This window comes from Martes martes, assembly GCF_963455335.1.
Source record: "Martes martes genome assembly, chromosome: 7".
NCBI classification, from domain to species: Eukaryota; Metazoa; Chordata; class Mammalia; order Carnivora; family Mustelidae; genus Martes; species Martes martes.
Genome location: NC_137894.1, coordinates 44,523,098 through 44,544,891, shown reverse-complemented (window position 1 = coordinate 44,544,891; position 21,794 = coordinate 44,523,098). Strand labels below are relative to the sequence as shown.

Sequence of the window (21,794 nt, the reverse complement as noted above, 5' to 3'; positions counted from 1 at the left end):
GGGAACTACACCTGGTTATAGACCCTAGAGAAACCCTTCCAGGTGTTTACTAGCAGACATGTGCAGGAAAGGTCATGGTTTGTAATTACAAAAACTGGAAACATGCCGAATATTCACAACAGGAAAATGGGTAAATATATTATGCTATAATCACACAACAGACTAACTACAGCTACACAAAACATGGATGGGTCTGAGAAACAATGCTAGTAAAGAAAGCACTATTTTCAGCATGATGCCACTTTTATGAAACTTAAGAACAAAGCAAAACAGTATATTGTTCAGAGATACATATGTGAAGACTCTTTATAAAGGAAATGAGAAACTTAGGAGAGTGGTTGCCCTGAAGGTGTGAGGCAGGGGATATGACAGGGAGAAACACGCAGGTGGATTCAGTGGTACTCATCTTAAGACTGGTGGTAGGTTCGGGGCTTCATTTTTTATGCTTCATAACCTGCATACAACATCGTATAAGTTTTGTATGCATTAATGTTATATAAAAAAGGAAGACCAGACCCGAGGGATAAAAGGGTAGGGAAAGTATTAAAAGAAGCTCCACACAGGAAACCTCCTAAGAACTGATGATTTTTAAACAGGTGATATAGTTTGGGGCAATCCACCAAACTAGTTCTAAGCCACAAAGGTCCTAAGAGGGATGGGAATATATACCACATGTCTTAATAAAACTTACAAAGTTTCATACTGAAGTGTTAGCTCTCTGGAAGAAAAGTGGAAAGGCTCAGATGAAATTACCAAAGGGATGCAGGCTTGCTCCATCTTGAGTAAACTTGAAGGAGGATGTTGGCAAAGAAACTAAAGAAATACCCAGAAATAATCTGAGTGATGACCTTCTTGGTATAAACACCCAAATCTATTAAGCTGGTCACCAGTAGGGTCACTTGGACTCACCTGTGTTGTAACTTTGTAGGCTACATAGGCATTCATACCATCCCCTGTGAGAAAACAAGAAAGCACAAAAGGATTATTCTGTGAATCAAAGCAGGGCTGATCTTGCTCACATTTAACCAGGAATCATAAGCCACAGGAGCCCTGTATAAGAAGGGATACTTGTTTCATCTCCAAGCTTTATATACTATCCTACAATCTTCTACTTTGCCTTAGGGTCTCTGTGTCACATATCATGGCCCCACAGATACTGGCAGGGCCCCAGGTTGAGACAGACAAGAGAGTCAGTCCCCTGTTCCAAGGCCAGGCTCCATTTATACCCTCCACAAAGCAGCACTGGATACTGACAATCCATTGGTTGTTACCATGCCAATATTTGGGCTGGTTATACACATCTGTCTAAAACCAAACAATTCTCTTGCTGTATAAAGCAGCAGGAGGAGAAGGAAGCAACTGATGTAAAAGGAAACAAGCAGTTCTACCCTAAGCTAGCTCTGGGCTCGGTTTGCTCTTTCAGAAATACTGTCACGGACCCCTCCATTGGTCCTGGGGACACTGACCTCTCTCATCTAGCATGTTCACCCAGAGCAAAGGGCCTGGCAGGAAGACACTTCGGCTGCCTGATGTCACACAAATCTCTTTCCTGGAGCAATTATTTTTCTGAAAAAGCCTTTGACTGTTAAATAATTTGGGATTCAGGCAATTGTTTTTCTCTGTGGTAGTGTCCTGACCTAGACCACTTAGGGACATAAAGGCGCCACTGACTCCCTGAGTAGTGAAAAGACATACACTGGACTCAGACAAAGCTCCAGTGCTAGAATCTGGTGTTTTGGGTTGGTTTTGTTCCCTTCTTCCCAACCCCTCAATTATTTCCCCACACCAAACAGGAAAACCTAGGTCAACAATTACTAGCTGCTTAAGCTTCTGAACTGGTCCTGGGAGAGGGCCCAGGGGAAGAAGGTAAAGTACCAGATCAGCAGGGTCCCATACTGCAACTTGGTTTCAATGACATGGCTAGGAATGCCTGCTTTTATAAAGTCCACAGACGAGCTGGAGATTATACAGGAACAGAGGGCTTGTCTTCTCTACCTCTCTAATCCTACCAAAAGGGTGTGTATGAAACAGAAATCATAAGCTAAACCTTAGAAATCACTGCGTATCAATTACCACTGTTAGTTCTCTTCTAAATCACTTACGCTACATTGCATAACACTACTAAGAATGTTTACTATAAAAGGGAAAAAAAAACCCTAAATTTACTTTATAAAAGAAGTATTCAGAATTTCACTCACAGGTCATGGTCAAATTTCCAAAAGGTCAATCCCATAATTTAGTGCCTAGAATAAAGGGAAGCCTAAGTGCAAACATCCATAAAACATAAGAGCAAAGCAGGATCTTCAGTTTGCCAGTGTATCTGCTGCTTTTACTGAGACAATGAGAAAAAACATACCTGCATATACATACAGAGTTCATAAAATATGGAAATGGGCAAGTAATATAGCAGTTTTAAATTTAACGTTAATTTCCTAAATAATTTGAGAAAGTTGGAGATGGCCTATACAATTACCAAGGCTCTAAAAAGCACATCCTGGTATGAGTGGGATTCTGATTAAAATTTTTTGTTTGTTTGTTTTAGATTCTACTTAATTTTTAAAAAAGATTTCTTTACTTGATTTTCAGCAGAGAAAGTGCGTGCGCGCATGAGTGGGAGGGGCAGAGGGAGAGAGAATCTAAAGCAAACTCCATGCCAATATGAGGCTGGGTTCGATCTCATGACCCTGAGATCACCACCTGAGCCGATACCAAGAGTTGGCCGCTTAACCAACTGCACCACCCAGGCACCCCAATTAATTAATCAATGTTTTTAAGGTTTTATTTTTAAGTAATCTCTACACACAATGTGGGGCTCTAACTCACAACCCCAAGATCAAGAGTTGCATGCTCCACTGACTGAGTCAGCCAAGTGCCCTGGATTCTTATCTAGATTGTGTGTAGGAATGAGAAGCACATGTTGAATATAAACAGCCCACACAAACAGAAGGTGTTGTTCTAAAGATCAGGTGGGTTTTTTTGTTTTTTGTTTTTTTTTTCAAAGTAATCTCTATACCCAGTGTGGGGTTCAAACTCATGACCCGGAGATCAAGAGCTGCATGCACCACTGACTAAACCAGCCAGGGACCCCAAGATCAGGTCTTTTTCTTTTTAAATAAAGATTTTATTTATTTCTTTTGTCAGAGAGCGAGTGAACGCACAAGCAGAGGAAGTGGCAGGCAGAGGGAAAAGCCCGATGTATGACTTGATCCCAGGACCCTAGGATCATGACCCGAGCTGAAGACAGATGCTTAACGGACTGAGCCACCCGGGTGTCCCCCTCAGATCAGGTCTTGAATATGAATATGCTTTAAGTAGCTGGTTGCTTGGCATCAACATGACTAAGAATCTAGACTATGGTGCCAGGGAATGAAAGCTAATCACCTAAGTGATTTGTATTTAAATAAATCTGATCCATGGGAAATTTAAATTACTATTAAGGGTTGAATTCTGTCCCCTTAAAAAGATAAGTTTAAAGTCCTAAGGCCCCAATTATCTCAGAATGTGACCTTATTTGGAAACAGGGTCTTTATAGAAGTAAAGTGAAAATGAGGTCAGAGGGGATAGGCCTCAATTCAATGTGACTGGTGTCCCTATAAAGAGAAATGTGGACAGAGATAGACAATTATAGAGGTAAGACTATGTGAAGACACCAGGGAGAATGCCATGTGACAATGAAGGCTGAGATTAGAATGATACATCTATAGGCCAAGGAATGCCTGAGGCTCCCAGAAGCTAGGGGAGAGGCATGGAACAATCTTCCCTAGTGCCTTCAGAGGGAGGATGGCCTTGCTGACACCATGATTTCAGACTTCTGGCCTTCAGAATTCTGAGTATATTCCTGTTGTTTTAATTCACCCTGTTTGTAGTACTTTATTACAGTAGCCCTAGGAAACTAATATACTTCCTCCCTCTCCTGGTTTATTAAGCATCATGATTTTTATTTAATTTTTTTAAACATCATTTTTATTAAAATATTTATTAAAATATTAAAACAATCAGTATTATTTACTTATAATTTTTCTTATTCTACCAAGGATAAAGCAGGTAATAACTAGCTTAAAAATCAATGTGCTTACAGAATATTTAAAATACTACAGAGGCAAAAAATAATCCTGCACATGCAATCCAAAGTACTGATCCAGGCTCTACCATGGGCCATACTGTGACCTGACAGGAAAGCTGCATTTCACCTACTGGTTCCCACTTTCCTCTACTATTGGATGAGGAAACTGTGAAAGATGCTCATAAGCATCCTACAAGTCCAACAGTCTAGGAAAAGTCAAAGTCAACAGTTCAATGACAAACCTTTTGGCATAAAAATCTAATTATACTTTATAAATTCCTCTTCCTAGTTTAGAACAGAAAAAGGGTTGATTTTATTTTCCTCTTACATTTTCCTCTTAACCATATAAATAAAATCCCTGTTTAGCAAGAAAAGCTCTGTAAAGCCTCATCTTTCTGGGACTATATACAGAACAAGGAAAGTTGAGGCCTATTGCTCTCTGCTAATAGCTTTTACAAGCTTGGAACATGGGAAGGCTATCCAGAAAATCCAAGTTCTGCCCAGAGTTAAGCATTGTGCTTTCCGAAAATCTAACTTCCCCCAAATATGACCAAAATTCAGCTTGGGTCCTTTCGTTTTTATCTATCAAAGAGAGATGCAGACTACATACTCCTTTAGGCTATCAAGGGATAAATGATACATAACAAGAATTCCAAACTCATGGGGGGAAAAACAAATTCAGTGCTCTCAAATTTTAGAACATGTGTTTTAGGATGTTTTTTAGGATGCATAAATGGAATTTATGTTTTAGGATGCATAAATGGAATTTATGATTTCAAAAAGAGTAAAACCATCTCATCAACTCTATGGGAAAAAGCAATGTTTGGGTTTTTAAAAAAGGATTCTGGGGATACCTGGCTGGCTTAGTCAGTGGAACATGTAACTCTTGATCTCAGAGTTGCAGGTTCAAGCCCCACGTTGGGTATAGAGATTACTTAAAAATAAAATCTTTGGGGCCTCTGGGTGGCTTGGTAGGTTAAGAGATGGACTTTTGACTTTAACTCAGGTCATGCTCTAAGGATGGTGAGACCCGTGCTGGGCTCTGCACTGGGCGTGCAGTCTGCTTAAGATACTCCCTCCTTCTCTCGCTCTGCCCCCACCCTTCCCTGCTCATGTTTGTTCTAAAGAAAAGAAAATAAAAATAAAATACAATCTTTTAAAAAGAATCCTAATAGTATTTAATGTCTCTGATTTTCCTCCCCTCCAAAGCCAAGAAAAGCCTAATAAAATAGTAGGTAACTGCTATTTCTGGCTTTAGAAGTATAGCAAGGGGTATAATCTTACAGGAAAGATAATGATGAAGCACTTCATGTTGGCTAATTCATCTCTAGAGACAACTGTAGAAATTAGCTAGCTATGCTTTCCTTGGCCACATCCTAACATCAGAAGGAATCCCAAGCACACTCACCTATCTTTTCAGGATCAGTTATACCAACTGTCAAATCAAATTGGTCTTCCTGTTCTTCTTCCTCTAGCTTTTAAAGAGAAGATAAACCATGAGAGTTAATACATGAAAAAGGTTATTAATTTTATCCTGCATTTATTTTGTATCAATATAACAACATCAAGCTATATTCTTCTATACATCACTATTCAGCTCTGTCCCTTCCCAACAATCCCAGTGTATCAACTTCCATAACTTTAAGCCTGTTCAAAGGTCTTTGTTACATTTATTTGCTTATAACGTTATTTTGATCATAATGCATAATTACTAGAATTTGCAAGACTTGCCTCTGTTGGGCTAAGGAAGGAATGAGGAAAGACTACACTCTTGAATATGGGAGCTTCAGACACTAAGTATCATTAATGTTCATTGAAAGTCGCTATGCTATCCTTTGGGCTATCCTCTGCCCAAGAAAGAGCTATTGGATTGTGGCTGTCCATTAACCATAAAGGTCTTCAAAAGTCACAAATATTTTCTCAAGGTTCACACTCAACTGAACCTTACACTGGCAGCACAGTCCTAAAAATCCAAAAGAAACAAGACCAAAGGCACAAATTCTCACCTCTTCATAGCTTGGCTGGGATTTAGAAGAATTTATAGCTTCCTGTGGAGGAAGAGAAATGAGCGTTTTGGCTGGCACCTTCTTCTGATTATTTTGTGTGCTGTCCAGGGAGAGCTCTACTGTGGCATCTAAAAAGAAGTAGATATTCTACAATGAAGATCAATAATGGGTCTTTGATGGCTAAATTTCAGTTCTATAGTTAAGAGACAAAAACAAGAGCAACCACTCTTTTTTTTTTTTTTTTTTTTTAATTCTTTTCATGCCCACAGTGGCTGGGCTGGGGGGGTTAGGGATAGGGTTAGGGTTAGGGGATAGGGTTCAAGAGCAACCACTCTTAATACTTAACACATTTTCAAACTGAGAGTAAGAGTCGAGAAATCTCACCCAAGTGAACCGAACAAGAGAAAATAAGAAATTTTTACATGGATAAAAGGGGAAGATGATAGGGACGCATTCTTCTTCTTCTTCTTTTTAAAGATTTTATTTACAATTTGACCAAGAGAGCGTGCGCACAAGCAGGGGGAACAGCAGGCAGAGGGAGAAGCAGGCTCCCTACTGAGCAGGGAGCCCAATGTGGGGCTTGATCCCAGGACTCGGGGATCATGACCCAAACCGAAGAAGATGCTTAACCCACTGAGCCACCCAGGTGCCCTGGGAAGTGTCCTTCTAGCATAGGCTTGATGGAACAATCTCTCCCATTTCCAAATACAATTACTTGGCTATCCTCTCCTACCTAAAATTTAGGCAATAACCAGGTATTAAGCAAAAAGACTACAAAGTCAATGTACCAATTTATTTTACTCTTGGGAATATTCCCAATCTTATATAAACTATTTATTCCTATTACAATTGTTTGGAAAAGAAGAATAAGTTCAGCTAGAGGCAGAAGGCACACTGATAGCAAAAAATGACATCAAAGGAAGTCAGGAAAACTGGTAAGTTAGAAAAAACAGCCTCAACATACAAACATAGTAACACCTGGGAAAAGGCACTATTAGCCACACCTGAGGATGGCAATGTAGTTTTAGCAGTTTAGTAATTGTTTACAATTATAGTTTTAGACCATCTTGCAAAGCTTTTTTTTAAAAAGACTTTATTTGACAGAGAGAAGGGGAGAGAGAGAGAGGGAGAAAGCACAAGCAGGGGGAGGAGCAGGGAGGAGAGGGAAAAGCAGGCTCCCCACTAAGCAGGGAGCCTGATGTAGCACTTGATACCGGGACCCTGGGATCATGACCTGAGCGGAAGTCAGATGTTTAATCATCTGAGCCACCCAGGTGCCCCTAAGATTATGTTTGATACATGCTGTCCAAAGGGGATAAAAAGATGTTGTAATATCTGAAAATCTTTCTAATAAAAAGTTTTTTTTAAAAAAAGATTTTATTTATTTGTTTGACAGAGAGATCACAAGTAGGCAGAGAGGCAGGCAGAGATAGAGGGGGAAGCAGGCTCCCTGCTGAGCAGAGAGCCCGATGAGGGGCTCGATCCCAGGACCCTGAGATCACGACTTGAGCCGAAGGCAGAGGCTTAACCCACTGAGCCACCCAGGCGCCCTGCCATTTCATTCTTGAACAAATTTGTGATTGCCTTCTGAAGTATCCAGTTTTTCTCTACTGCTATCCATTCTACTAGATCAGTCTTCTTAAAACATTACCCTTATCACTTTCTTTATTCAAAACTGCCAATGGCTCTTAGTTGACAGTAGAATGAAAATTCAAACTGTAATTATTACTGATGTCTAAAATCCCCCAAACTACATTTCAAGTCTTACTTCCATGCTTTCTCTCAGAATTCTCTGCTCTGGCCCACCAAGTTTACTGAATGGCCTTCAAATATACCTTGCATCCCCTGCCCCACCATCTGTAAATTTTCTCCTTTTCTCTTACATAAATCCTTCTTCTAGGAAGTCTTCCAAGGGCACTCAACCAGTTTCTCAATCTGCTCCCCCTGCTTGTGCTCTAACAAGTCAATAAATTAAAAAATCTTAAAATTAAAAATTATTGGGCCCAAAAAGTTAACAGTGCCAAGGTTAAGAAACCTCACTCCATACTAGTCTTTTCCAAACTGCAAGATGTGGCTCATTGGTGAACTGTGAAAACAATTCAATTGGATGCAAATAGCTTTTAAAAAACAGGGAGAAACAATAGGACATTTCAGATTGTATTGAAATAAAGGTAAGTCACTTAATAAAATTTCTGTTTCAGTTTTATATAAGTATACATATATTTTGGATTATGACACAAAATGTAATTCTCACTATGAGTCTTGATCATAAGGCTAGACACTACTTTAGTCTGATCTCAAGTGAAGATGTGAGACTTCGTATTTCTAGCATTGTTCTTGCCACATTTACATTGTTTAGTAGCCTAACTCTATCTGTATGTTTAGGTCTTACTCCTTAACCCTCTTGATGGCAGGGGCTACTTTCTACATGATTTGTAATCTCCCACGATTGTATCCTTACATGCTATGTTTCCAATAGAAACCTTGTTTGTTTAGTTCAGTGACTTGGAAGACTCCTAGGATAGGTTTTGAGTCCATACTTGCCTGCAAAGAGATCCTGGGGCTCTTGGTCTTGTTCCTCATGGATCCCATTTTCTTTGGAGCCATTGTTGATGGGAAGGGAAGCGATTCTCTTTGGAGACTGGGGCTTACTCTGTAAATGAAGAGATAATCTGACTAAAACAGTACTTTTTTTTTTTTTTAAGATTTTATTTATTTATTTGACAGACAGAGATCACAAGTAGTCAGAGAGGCAGGCAGAGAGAGAGGGGGAAGCAGGCTCCCCGCAGAGCAGAGAGCCCGATGTGCGGCTCGATCCCAGGACCCCGGGATCATGACCTGAGCTGAAGGCAGAGGCTTTAACCCACTGAGCCACCCAGATGCCCTAAAACAGTACTTTTAAAAACAAACCCATAAAGTGACTTTTAATGCGTTCCTCAGTTGTACCCACGGGTGTTTAGCAGAAGACAGGCTCATGATTCAGCCAGTTCAATAAGCAGCAAATCATCATTAGTGATGGAAGTGCTGCTCAAGTAATCACAGAGCTAAAATAAACTCATACATTCCAGAGTTAATTTCTAACACCATAACCTTGCTGAAATGCCCTACCCCAAAGCACGTGATACGGACATGGCTCTGTGTACACGCAGAAAATTTTCTAAAGAACCTGTCCAAATGCATTTCCCCTTCTCACTTGATGACATTTATTCTTTCAAATGCTGATGGGGCACATTCTAGTGACCAGGACACCACACTACGGTGCAGAATTCAAGCTCTGATCCTGGCTTACTGTATGGCCTTAGCTAAACTGTTCACAGAAACATAGTTGTGCAGGTATTACTGGCCCCCTGACAGGCAAAGAAAGGTATAACACTTTACATCTAATGCTGTTCACAAATATAAGTTACCTTTTTATCCCTAACTTACACAGACACAATTTTCAACCACGCCCATGCCAGGCTAGCAGAATAAAAACCAGTCATGCTTAGCCTAATGGGCACATGGTAAAAATACAGTCAGTTGATGGCCTTTATCAAAAGCTCAGTGATCACCCACAAACAAGTGTTGGGTGGGGCCCCAGACCGGTACCAGAATGAACAAAGCTGGATTGTGTAGAACATGAACAAAATGCTGGGAATCTGGCTTCAAAAGCCATGGTGTGGTGTTGCAGGGTTTTGAAGTCAAACCCCAAGGCCAAATCAGTTAAATGACCTGACTTAAGGAATCTTTTATGAAACATTTCCTTAGCAAATCTGAGGGACTTTGTTCCTCAGAAACAGGCCTTTTCTGACCCAACAAAACAAAGTAAAATGACAGATTTGTTGGGTATTCTGAATTTGCCAGGCAAACAGCTCCATCCCGATACTGGGGCCATCCTCGGGGAAAGAAACTGCTACCAATATGTAGGATTTATATTAATAAGCAATAAAGCTTAATGAGTAAGTATTTTAATACTTAAATATATATGCTTAAATGTTATACCAACTCAGAGACAGTGATCCTATTTTCTAGGTGCTTCCACAATATTCATCAACAAAATTACCATAAAGACAACAAATAATAGAACAAAATTAAAACCCACAGTTCCCTTTGCCTCATATATTATCAACTACCTTCTTACAACCCTGTAATCAAGAGTCACGTGCTTTACTGTGCCAGCCAAGTACCCCGAATTCTTTCTTTTAAAAAGTCTTTGCCAGGTTGACAGGTCTGAAAAGTCTTGCTTCCACATGTTTACTGGCCATTTGAACGTCTGACTTGTCTTGATGTCCTCTGCCCATTTTTCTAAGTCAACACTTAGATGTACACTCTTCTTACAGAAGTATATCTAAGTTTACCTAAGTTTCTTACATAACCCTCTCTAGGGCATATTGTATAGTACCCCTCCCCGACTTTATCTCTCTTCACATCTGTTTTATTTTGGACCTTATGAAATTTATTTTCAGATGAATAATTTGGATTGGTATTGGACAAGCTAAGTTATTTCTTTAGGCTGGGAAGTACTCAGCACACAATAAGTCTTTGAGGCATAATATTCTCAAGTTTTACTTAAAATCAGATTCAGTAAAAGCTAAGAACTTTTTTTTTGGTAAAGATCTTCATTTAGGGGCGCCTGGGTGGCTCAATCCTTGGGCGTCCGCCTTTGGCTCAGGTAATGATCCCAGGGTCCTGGGATCAAGCCCTGCATCAGGCTCCCTGCTTCTCCCTCTCCCACTCACCCTGCTTGTGTTCCCTCTCTCACTGTCCCTCTCTCTATTAAATAAATAAAATCTTTTAAAAAAATAAAGATTTTTATTTATTTGAGAGTGATCACAGAGGGATCAAGAGAGATCACAGAGGGAGAGGGAGAAGCAGACTCACCACTGCGTAGGAAGCGTGATGTGAGGCTTGATCCCAGGACCACAAGACTATGACCTGAGTCAAAACCCATCTGATTGAGCCAGCTAGGTGCCGTTGAAAACTACTGTTACATATAAGAAATGGATAAAGTATCCTTCCTTCCCTGTTAATCTTTAGATTAACAAAACTGCTAATAGAAACAAGTCTTCCATGAGATTAGAGTCTATAATAATAGCTTATCATCAAAATAAATATCTATCTGGGCTTTATAACACATTTCGTATGTTTTGCCCCAGATTTACAAGTCTAATTTTTAGTCATTATTATTGATTTATACTAAAAAGCTAATTTGGGGGCACCTGGGCAGCTCAGTTGGTTAAGCATCTGACACTTGATCTCACTTCAGGTCTTGATCTCAGGGTTGAGAGTTCAAGGCCCATGCTGGGCTCCATGCTAGGTATGACAGCTACTTAAAAAAGTAAGTAAAAAATAAATAAAAAGCTAATTTTTTTTTAAATTTATTTATTTGACAGACAGATCACAAGTAGGCAGAGAGGCAGGCAGAGAGAGAGGAGGAAGCAGGCTCCCTGCTGAGCAGAGAGCCCGATGCGGGGCTCGATCCCAGGACTCCGGGATCATGACCTGAGCCGAAAGCAGAGGCTTTAACCCACTGAGCCACCCAGGCGCCCCAATAAAAAGCTAATTTAAAATCAACAGCTAAATTTCAGGAAGGACTCATTCTGAGGGAAAGAGGCACACAGATTATACTGAGTTGCAAACTCAATACTAAAAAGAACCTTTGCTTATAATTCATATTTTAAAAATCTCTGAATCACCAGTACATCACAAAACTATCCCTCTATTAAGGGGAGCTAAATTTCTAGGCAACAGATAAAACTATTTTCTATGATGAAAACGGTGTGTTTGTGATATAGTTAGTAAAGCAAATTACAGCCCTGCCTGCTTCCCCTTGTCCCACCACCTTCTCCTGCCCCCTTTTCTGAAATAAAGGAGGTATACTTTCTTTAGTGAGAGAATCCTAGGCTAGGACACCCAACCCTTGCTGACTCCTAATTCTAGCAGGTGGTTCTACTGATAAGCCTACTTAAAAGTTCAAGTATTTCTGTTTAGAATTAGAAGGCACACAGCCAGCCAAATCTACCTCTCAGAGAGGCACTAGAAAGAGCTACAGCAAGACAGCACTTGTGTTAAGAGCAAAGAGGTATTCCTCACCAATCAGCAGCCTCAAACCACGAGGCCAGGCCACTAACACAATGTTCTTAGCTCAGGGAAGGACAGACTTGGGTTTGCTCTCCCTCATAGCTAACAGAGCCATTTAGTCCTGAAAAGTACAGCTGTGATTCTGCATCACTTCCCTTTAGGTCACTAAGTGGTGATTCTTCCTTATGTTGCTCAACTGCTCTTTGCTCTATGTCAAATCCTTGCATTCTTCAAGGGACCTCAAAAGACGAGTATCGTTAAAATTCTCAACTGCATTTAGAGGGTGAATCCAAATAAAAAGCTATGATAAAACTGTGCTTCTGGAGAACTAGAGTACTCATCTTCTAGTGAAAAATTAATATAATTTAGTAAGGCAAGATATAGCTACACAATTGTGTGATCATACTAATGTAACAAGGCAAGGACATTAGGAAAAAGTCACACCTAGAAGTTATACCTAGATAAAAGGGCAGTCACAAAGTCTTTAAAATCACCCTGGCAGACTCTGGCATGGAATACTGTTCTATTTGCTACGTTTATTTCTACAGATGAATAAACTGAGTGGAATGGTGTATTCGTTTTCTATCGTCACTGCAACACAAAATTATCACAAATTTAACAGTTTAAACAATGCAAATGTATTATAGTTCTGTAGAAGTCAATACAGGTCTCACTGGGCTAAAATCAAGGTGTCGCCACAGTCATGTTCCTTTGTGGAGGTACTATGGAAGAATCTGTTGCTTTGATCTTCTAGCTTCTAAAAGCAATCCACATTTCTTGGCTCATGGCCTGCTTCCTCCATCTTCAAAACCAACAATGTCACATCTCTCTTTGCCTTTCTTCTGTGGGTACTCATTTCCACAGCCACTCTCTGACACTCTTCAGTCTTCTATTTTTTTTTTTAAAGATTATTTATTTATTTATTTGACAGAGAGAGAGAGAGGGATCACAAGTAGGCAGAGAGGCAGGCAGAGAGAAAGGGGGAAGCAGGCTCCCTGCTGAGCAGACAGCCCGATGTGGGGCTCGATCCCAGGACCCTGAGACCATGACCTGAGCTGAAGGCAGAGGCTTAACCCACTGAGCCACCCAGGTGCCTCCAGTCTTCTATTTTTAAAGGATACTTGTGATTATACTGGATTCATTCAGATAACCCAGGCTAATTTCTCTACCTAATGTCAACTGATTAGCAATCTTAATTCCATCTTCAACCTTAATCCTTCTTTGCTTTGTAACCTAATAGATCCACAGCTTCTGGGATAAGGAGGTGGACATCTTAGGGAGAGGGCAATTATTTTACTTACCACAGGCAGTGACTCCACTCTCACATGCCACAGCCACATTTCAAAAATGGCACAGATGCACTAAAAGCTTCTGGACTTGGGAGAACGGAATTTAGTGTCCATTAAATTTGGTAATAGTGTGCATCTTACCCTACAAACTGGCTAAATATTCAATTAACCCAAAGGACTTCACAATTTTACCCCCCTTAACAGCTAAAGGAGTTTAAGTAGGGATTCTTATCCTGGGATCAGGAGATGTCTAGAACTTAGATGGGAATAAAATTACAATTTCATTTTCACTAATTTCTGAGATTCAGCATTTTCTTCAATTAAAAGATAGGCCAAAAAACTGCAACAGTAATTAGCAGTATTTGACGCTATAATGGAAATTAGATATCTTTATTTGATATCACAATAGTTACAGTTCTCAAAATATCATTTATGGTCATCTGTATTTTTTAAAAAATTATGGTAGTTATAACTATCCCTACATCTTAATATGTAAAGCATTAAAAAGCACATGTTGCAAACATAAAATTGTTTTAATGTTTTGCTAACTACATTTCTATGTAATTGGTTTCCTTGTAATCTTTTTTTTTTTTAAGATTTTATTTTTATTTATTTAACAGAGATCACAAGTAGTCAGAGAGGCAGGCAGAGAGAGAAAGGGAAGCAGGCTCCCCGCCGAGCAGAGAGCCCGGTGCGGGGCTCGATCCCAGGACCCCGAGACCAAGACCCGAGCCGAAGGCAGAGGCTCAACCCACTGAGCCACCCAGGCACCCCGGTTTCCTTGTAATCTTATGTATTTTATACACGTAAAAACATTCTGAGAATGGATCTATAGGGTTCACTGGACTGTTAATGGGTCCACGACACAAAAAGGTAAAGGACCTCTAAGCTAGTCCCTCTAAGACTAATGAAAATAGGAAAGGGGAATCTGGAAGGGTGGGGAAAATGAGAGACCTCAAAGTGACAGGGCATACTATGGTCTACCAAAATTTAGCTATAATCTACTGAATTTTATGGTGTAATTTCCTTACTAAACTTTTTGGGTTTCAAACTAATCTAACTTAGAAGGCCCAGAAAACTGCAGAAGGATCAGAGTCCGAACGAGTGTATTAACTTCCATTTTGAAAAAGCAAAACCAGTTTAAATCTGCTCTGAAAGCAGAATGAAGCCCCAGCTATTCACTTGACTAAGCAAGAGAAGAAGCCAGAAAAGTTGAGCAACAGGCTTTTCCTGGAGATCAGATACTTACGGCTACTTGCTCTATTAACTATCAACTACTCAGGATTTATTTATGCCAGCAGTTACTCAAGACAGCAGAGAAGATTTGAGGACCAAGAGAGAAGTTAGAGTATTCTTTTTCCTCTCTCCCCTCCCAACCAAAAAAATCACAAATGGCTGGGTCATCAGAACTACCCCAACACCTGAATAAGCAAAGAGCAGAACTCCCTACAGAAGCCAGAAATCTGACTGCAACCTTTATTGCTTCTCCCATAAGCCCCAAAGTATAATTTTAAATAAATTTAAAGTTTTTTTTCTTTATTTTATTGTATTTATTTGAGAGTGAGAGACAGAGAATGAGCGAGCATGAGCAGGGTGAGGAGCAGAGGGAGAAGCAGGCTCTCTGCTGAGCAGGGAGCCCTACGTGGGGCTTGATCCTGAACTCCAGGTTCATGACCTGAGCCAAAGGCAGACGCTTTACTGACTGAGCCACCCAGGTGCCCCTGAAGTTGAGTTCTTGTTAGTCATCCTTAAAAGTCTTTTCTCATTCCTCTACCTCCAAAAATGCTTTGTAACTACTTTTGTTAGTTTTCCTGCATAATCCTGAAAGCTAGGTTACCTGCTAGGACAATTCTATGATCAAGAAATTAATGATTCTATGTACTTCAAGAAAATCTAAACTTTTTAGAAGCGAAACTGGTTTACAATCGGAGCTGAGCATTAAAATGAATCTTTGGTGTTTTGCTGACTTTTTCAAGAACATATGTATCAGACCTATGTGAAAAATGAGGAAATTCAACTACTATCTTTTTAAAGATTTTATTAATTAGAGAGAGAGAGACCGAGCAGGCCTGCTAGCAAGAGTGTTCAGGGGGGAAGGGTGGGAGGAAGAAGGGGCAGAAGGCAAAGGAGCCCCACTCAATGCAGGGCTTGATCCCAGGACCCTGAGATGATGACCTGAGCCAAAAGCAGACATTTAACTGACTGAGCCACCCAGGTACCAACTACTAATCATTTAAGACCAGATCTGACCACCTAATGTGATACTGGCTCCAAAAACAAGTGTTTGAGAAAATATGCCTATAGAAAATACTACACATTAGAGGAACATAATAAATTATCCATAACTAACTGCTATGACACCATTAACTAAAGACACTAAGCAGTAAACTGTTGTTTAACTATATTGTTACCTAGATTAACTTTCTAAGTCTATTTAAGAATCGAGAAGGGGGTGTGCCTGGGTGGCTCACTCGGTTAATCATCTGCTTCAGCTCAGGTCATGATCTCGGGATCCTGTGATTGGGCCTGGATCTGGCTCCCTGCTCAGCGGGGAGTCTGCTTCTCCCTCTGTCCCTCCCCACACCGCCTGTGTGTGTTCTCTCTCACTAATGAGTAACAGTTAAAAAAAAAAAAAAAAAAGACTAGAGAAGGGATGTTATAAAAAACTTATTGAGGACATGTTATTTACTTGGGAACAGTCACCATGGATTTTGCAGAACAGAATTAAAATATTAGCCAGCTAAACTATCAATCTCTTTAGGCCTTTAATAAAATTACCATATTCTGTCCAGATCTAAAGAAGTTTTCCTATAAGCACACAAAAGGAAATAAACTGGTCCTGGGATTGAAAAAAAGTACAATGAAAAATAGTAGGGAAATTCCTCAAAAAATTAAAAATAGAACTATGATATGATCCAGCAATCCCTCTTCTGTGTGTGTACCTAAAAGAACTGAAGAAGGGTCTCAAAAGAAATTTACACACCTGTGTTCACAGCAGCACTATTCACAAGAGCCAAGAGGTAGAAGCAACCCAAATGTCCATTGAGGAATGAATGGGTAAATAAAATGTAGCACATACATACAATGGAATATAATGCAACTTTATTCTTTTAATTTATTTTTTAAAAAGATTTTATTTATTTATTTGACAGAGCTCACAAGTAGGCAGAGAGGCAGGCAGAGAGAGAGAGGTGGAAGCAGGCTCCCTGCTGAGCAGAGAGCCCGATGCAGGGCTCGATCCCAGGACCCTGGGATCATGACCTGAGCTGAAGGCAGAGGTTTAACCCAGTGAGCCACCCAGGTGCCCCTATTATGCAACTTTAAAAAGGAAAGAAATTCTGATGAATAGTGGAACATGGATGAACTCTTGAGGGTATTATGTTAAGTCAAATAAGCCAGATAAAAAAGGACAAATACTGCATGATCCCAACTACATGAGGTCATCTAAACTAGTCAAGTTCACAGAAACAGAAAGTAGAATGGTGGTTACCAGGGAGTGGAGGGAAAGAAGAACTATTATTTAATGGGTACTGATTTTCAGAATTGCAAAATGAAAAAGTTCTGGAGATCTGTTGCAAAATATGAGTATACTTAACACTACTGAACAGTAAAATTAAAAAGGTTTATGATGGTAAATTTTGTTATATGTGTCATACCACAACAAAGAAAACCTGATTTATTCTCCCTCAGGATACATATTATATTGATCACAGATGTAGGCTGGATTCTAAAAATAACATGTCCTTTCCTGTCTAAATGTTAATACATAACTTATCTTTATATAATTCCCTGTAGTCTATAAAACACTGTCAATCAGAAGCCACTTGCTATCCGTGACTTCTGAATACCAATAAAAGTTATGATATTCTTTTGATTTAAACATCAGTGAGACTATGTAAATAAGTCTTTATTAGTCAAAGACTAAGTGTTCAATACATGACTTTTGAAGTCTCCTGTTATTTCTTCTTTATTCTATTCTTTACTCTTATTTACTTATTTTTAATTTAAGTGCTCTCCATGCTGGGCATGGAGCCCAAAGCAAGGCTTGAACTCGCAACCCTGAGATCAAGAGTCGAACACTTAACCAACTAAGTCACCCAGGCGCCCCCCCCCACTTTATGTTTTCTAGCCATTTCTGTAATGTTTAGAGTTTCAATTCAAGATTAAGAGTAGTGGGAAAAAACTCTAATTGGTCTGATAGGTCATTGGAAGAAGTAGTTACCAGATTTGGCCAAAATCTGAAGTGAGGTTATCATTTATCTATGTTTCCCTTCTTCCTCTTAACATTAGAAAGTCCTCTGCAGTTCTCTTCCATTTAGAGGGCATATCTACTTGTGGTCCTGGCATACTGCTAAAAAGAGATGGGCATATTAGAATTCCTGGGAGGGCAAATAAAGAACTTGCTTCAACTCTATCATTCAGTGTTAGAAGTATGCAAGTAAGACCACTGAAGTCAAATGAGGCACAGAAATATGTATGCCATATCAGTCTTTTTAATGTAATTTTAAGATTTAGGAGGGCCAAAAAAATGGCTCTCTCATTTAATTAAGGAGAAAAATTAATCCTATCCTAGAACTAAGAAAGTTTTAACTAAAAAGCTGTGTATCTAGATCCAGGTCCAGTCAAAGATTCAGATAATACATTTAGAATTGTAACCTTTTTATAGATATGCCCACAAAGTAAGAAGCAGAAAGACGTAAGGTCTTAAGTATTCTTAAGAATCATCTTAAGATATTTCCCAGCTGGTTCTCAATCTTAAGGCAATGCTTTCAGATTTGTTTTAGACTTAGTAATCCTTTAAATACTCAGATTTGTTTTAAAAATCCTTTGAACTCCAGTCTATCCCTTTTGGGTAACTGCGGTTTGTTGATTCTGAAATGCCTATCATGGGCTGCTCTTTTGATTATAAATCGTACTTTTATTACTGTAGTAACAAAGCCTCTTGGGCCCTAAAAGAGAGCAGATGGGATGATCAACAAGAGCAGCTGTTACATCAATGTCCAGGAAATTACATGCATACCATAAATTTTAAATTTTATATGCCTCAGCTTCCCAATTTTTTAATACCACTCCCTCTACCGCCAACACCCAACAAAACACAATATATGAAGGTAAACTTAATAAGATACCACTGAAGTCATTAAGTGCCTTTGATGACTTTTAGTTAATCAAATCAATCTTATTACTAGTTTGATTTTGATAAACTATATTAACCATTTTTAGAGTTAATAAATGTAACTTTTCTAACCCATTATTAGATTCCATGAGTTACAGTAATGAGTTTACAATGCTCAACTGTTTCACAAGTGTTTCACTGATATTTAAATTTAATCTGCACAATAATGGTGGGCATAAATGCTATCATTCATATTTTATGGGTGAGGAAACCACACAGAGTAATTAAGTATCTTGCCCAAGTAAAAGAACCTGGGTGGATTTAAGTAAGCCTTCAAAACTGTTCTTTTTCTTCAATGTTATTCCTTAAGACACAGAAGCACTGCAATCCCCTATCTTCTCACACTGGCTCACAACTAAAACATTTACTGGAATATAATTTGTATTTAATGGCTTTTAAACAAGAAATTCACAGTTTAACTAGTGAGAAATCTTGGGAATCTTGGCTTCCTGAAGATTAACATCAGAACAGGCAGCTCAAAAAATGGCTTACAGGTGGCATTTTAGTTTCCCCAGCAACTCAATTTTCCTGGATCAAAATCTAATTAAAAATAATGCTTTCTGTGGTAGAACAAGTTCATTCTGAGTCCTTCCTCCTCCCTTTGGAAATTAAGCAAAGTACTTTCACACAGTCTAATACGAGAGAAGTACTGACGCCTCTGTAAAGTAATCTGATCAATCAAGTCACTGCCTCTTCAACTTCTTTTAGAAACCTCTAGAAAACAACTCCTTGCCCTTTCAGGACCCTTTTTGGAAAATAAATCCTCATTTGCCTACGTGACTAGTCACTTTCTTTCTTTTTTTTTTTTTTTTAAAGATTTTATTTATTCATTTGACAGAGAGAGCTCACAAGTAGAGAGGCAGGCAGAGAGAGAGAGGGGGGAAGCAGGCTCCCCGCCGAGCAGAAAGCCCGACGTGGGGCCCGATCCCAGGACTCTGGGATCACGACCTGAGCCGAAAGCAGAGGCTTTAACCCACTGAGCCACCCAGGTGCCCCGACTAGTCACTTTCAATGTCAGAGTGTCTATTTTCAGATATTTGGTCTGAATACCTACCATCCCAGTAGCTATTATTAACTATTATTAGCTATTATTATTATTATTATTATTATTAAGTAGCTCTTCTCCATGACTTAGGGGAGAATTACCAAAGGAAAAGACCAAAAATTTGTTTTAAGTGAGATACAGAAAGACTAAATTAATCAGCAAGAGTTATTTCTTAGAATAATATAGACTTCATTAGACAGTTTAAGCATATATTAGTATCAACAAGTACTTCTTGAGCTGGGATTATGAATTCAATTCCCGAATACAGTACAGGGAAAATTCTAAAGATGTCACCAAAGATATTTCCTAGAAACTTAACCTCTGACAGAAATGATACAAGCCTCAACCTTTTTCAGACACATGGCGCATAAAGAATTTACAGCTGTTTTATTTAGTCACTTACTTACTGAATAGCTACTACAAAAAGTATTATCCAAGACAGAATAGTACATAAATTCACAGACCTAGCCCTGAAGAAGTTTTCAAACTGGAACGAACTGTACCAAGTGGTTATGAGTCAGTATTCTTACAAAACAACCCAAAACATCTTCACTGGTTCCAGAACTGATTACTGATTTTCACATTCCACATATAAAGATCAGTTTTTCCCCCAACACCTCTTATTAGAAACCTGGATATTACTAAGGGAAACACCATTTCCTCCTCACATTTAGAGATTTAATCGCACAGAGTACTTCAGCATTTTAATACATCTCTTTAAAAGGGACAAAGCTGGTCATCTATGTAGTGATTTATCTGGCAGGGCCTTCTTTTCAACCGACTTCTGGCAGCATTTTCCTTAGAGATCAGAGGATGTCAGCTAACGCTCATAAACTAGATCCACAATGGGCCTTTGGTAATTAACGGTTAAGTTTTGAGCTAATGAAAGGATTTGTGGGCGGGTCACTGTCTGAGCGACTCCAGATAAGACTATTTGTCCTAGGAGCAGTAAGGTTAGGGAAAGAAAAGTCTGCATCCCATCTCCTTATCTTGACCTATTAAATCAGGCCGCCAGGAAACCACCACAAAACCACCCCCTGGCTCCTTGGGGTCAACACACGGCAGGGCCAAATGCCGGCCTGGGCGTCTCTTCGCTGTCAGGGACCAGGGTGGAGAAGCCACCACACCCCTCGCTCATCACCGTCCGCCCCAGGGATCTGGGAGTCAGGCCCCTAACATCTTAGCACTCATTAAGAGCTCTCAAGCCACGACTACCGTCACCAACGCAGGGTCTCGCCGGGCCCATTCTGCCCAGCTTCCTCGACCCTCCCTTAGCCTCTCTTCCCTTTCGGGGCGCCCGCCCGCCGCGAAGGGTGGGAACTCACGGCCGCCGCGGCGCCGGTGAAAATATCCTCCCCTTCGGTGTCGCTGTCCCCAGCCTCGGGTTCTGACCCTCCGGCCGCCCCCTCCGACTCCGGCTCCAGGCCGGGGAAAGGCGGAGGGAATCTTTCCGAAGCGCTACAGCCACCACCACCCGACGCCATCTTCCTCCACCCGCGGCGGAAGCCGCAACAACAACTTTATAGAGAGATAGCGCCGCGAGCAAAACGTTCCAGATGAACGAGGAGTGGGATCGTCGTGACCAACCCCGCGGGACGCACAGGGCGGGGGTTCAGGGGCGGAGCCTGGCCGCTGGGGGCGGGGCGGGGCGGCCTCAAACTCCTACCCAACAAATCCGAGCCCGGCATTCGGACGCTGAGATCTTAACCTAGGCGGAGAGTGGGGCGGAAAAGGAGGAGCTAGATGTGTAGGGAATGCTCAGATTCCTAAGGCCCTTTGTGTTCTGGGTAGCTGTAGCCAACAGCCTTCTTAAGAAAATGTTCGAAATAAAGGAGTTTGAAAACTCCTCTACATGCCACCTACCTCTGCCAAGCACAGTGCTTTCGTTGAGATTCAGTAAATATTTTTGATTGCGGTCTCTCAACAGGCAGCAGTAGTTTCACCATTTATTCTTCGGACAGTGTTTAGTTAATACATTCAAGAAATATATATTGAACATCTATTGTGTGCCTGGCACCCTACTATGCGTTTGAAATACAGAAATAAGCTCCTGACCCACTAGGCACTTGAGGGAGACAGGCGTGTAAATGAACAAATTCAACGTGTTCAGTGTTGTAATGTGCTCTGGGAGCTCAGTGAAAGAGGGTATCAGTTA

The 21,794-nt window shown here is 40.2% G+C and overlaps 1 protein-coding gene across 3 annotated transcripts in view; it reads right to left on the bottom strand.

Moving 5' to 3' along the window:
• SNX1 (sorting nexin 1) overlaps positions 1–21,238 on the bottom strand; it is a 32,426-nt gene extending 11,188 nt beyond the window's left edge. For 2 of the 3 annotated variants that reach the window (XM_080807828.1, XM_080807830.1), the window contains exons 1-5: positions 20,965–21,141; positions 8,614–8,722; positions 6,070–6,197; positions 5,472–5,538; positions 910–953 (exon numbers count right to left, since the gene is read on the bottom strand). In XM_080807828.1, coding sequence (XP_080663954.1) covers positions 910–953; positions 5,472–5,538; positions 6,070–6,197; positions 8,614–8,722; positions 20,965–21,123 — 507 coding nt within the window. In that variant the 5' untranslated portion in view covers positions 21,124–21,141. Of the gene's footprint in view, positions 1–909; positions 954–5,471; positions 5,539–6,069; positions 6,198–8,613; positions 8,723–20,964 lie in introns of all 3 variants that reach the window. The other variant, XM_080807829.1, reaches the window with a different exon arrangement.
• Between the last annotated feature and the right edge of the window lie 556 nt (positions 21,239–21,794).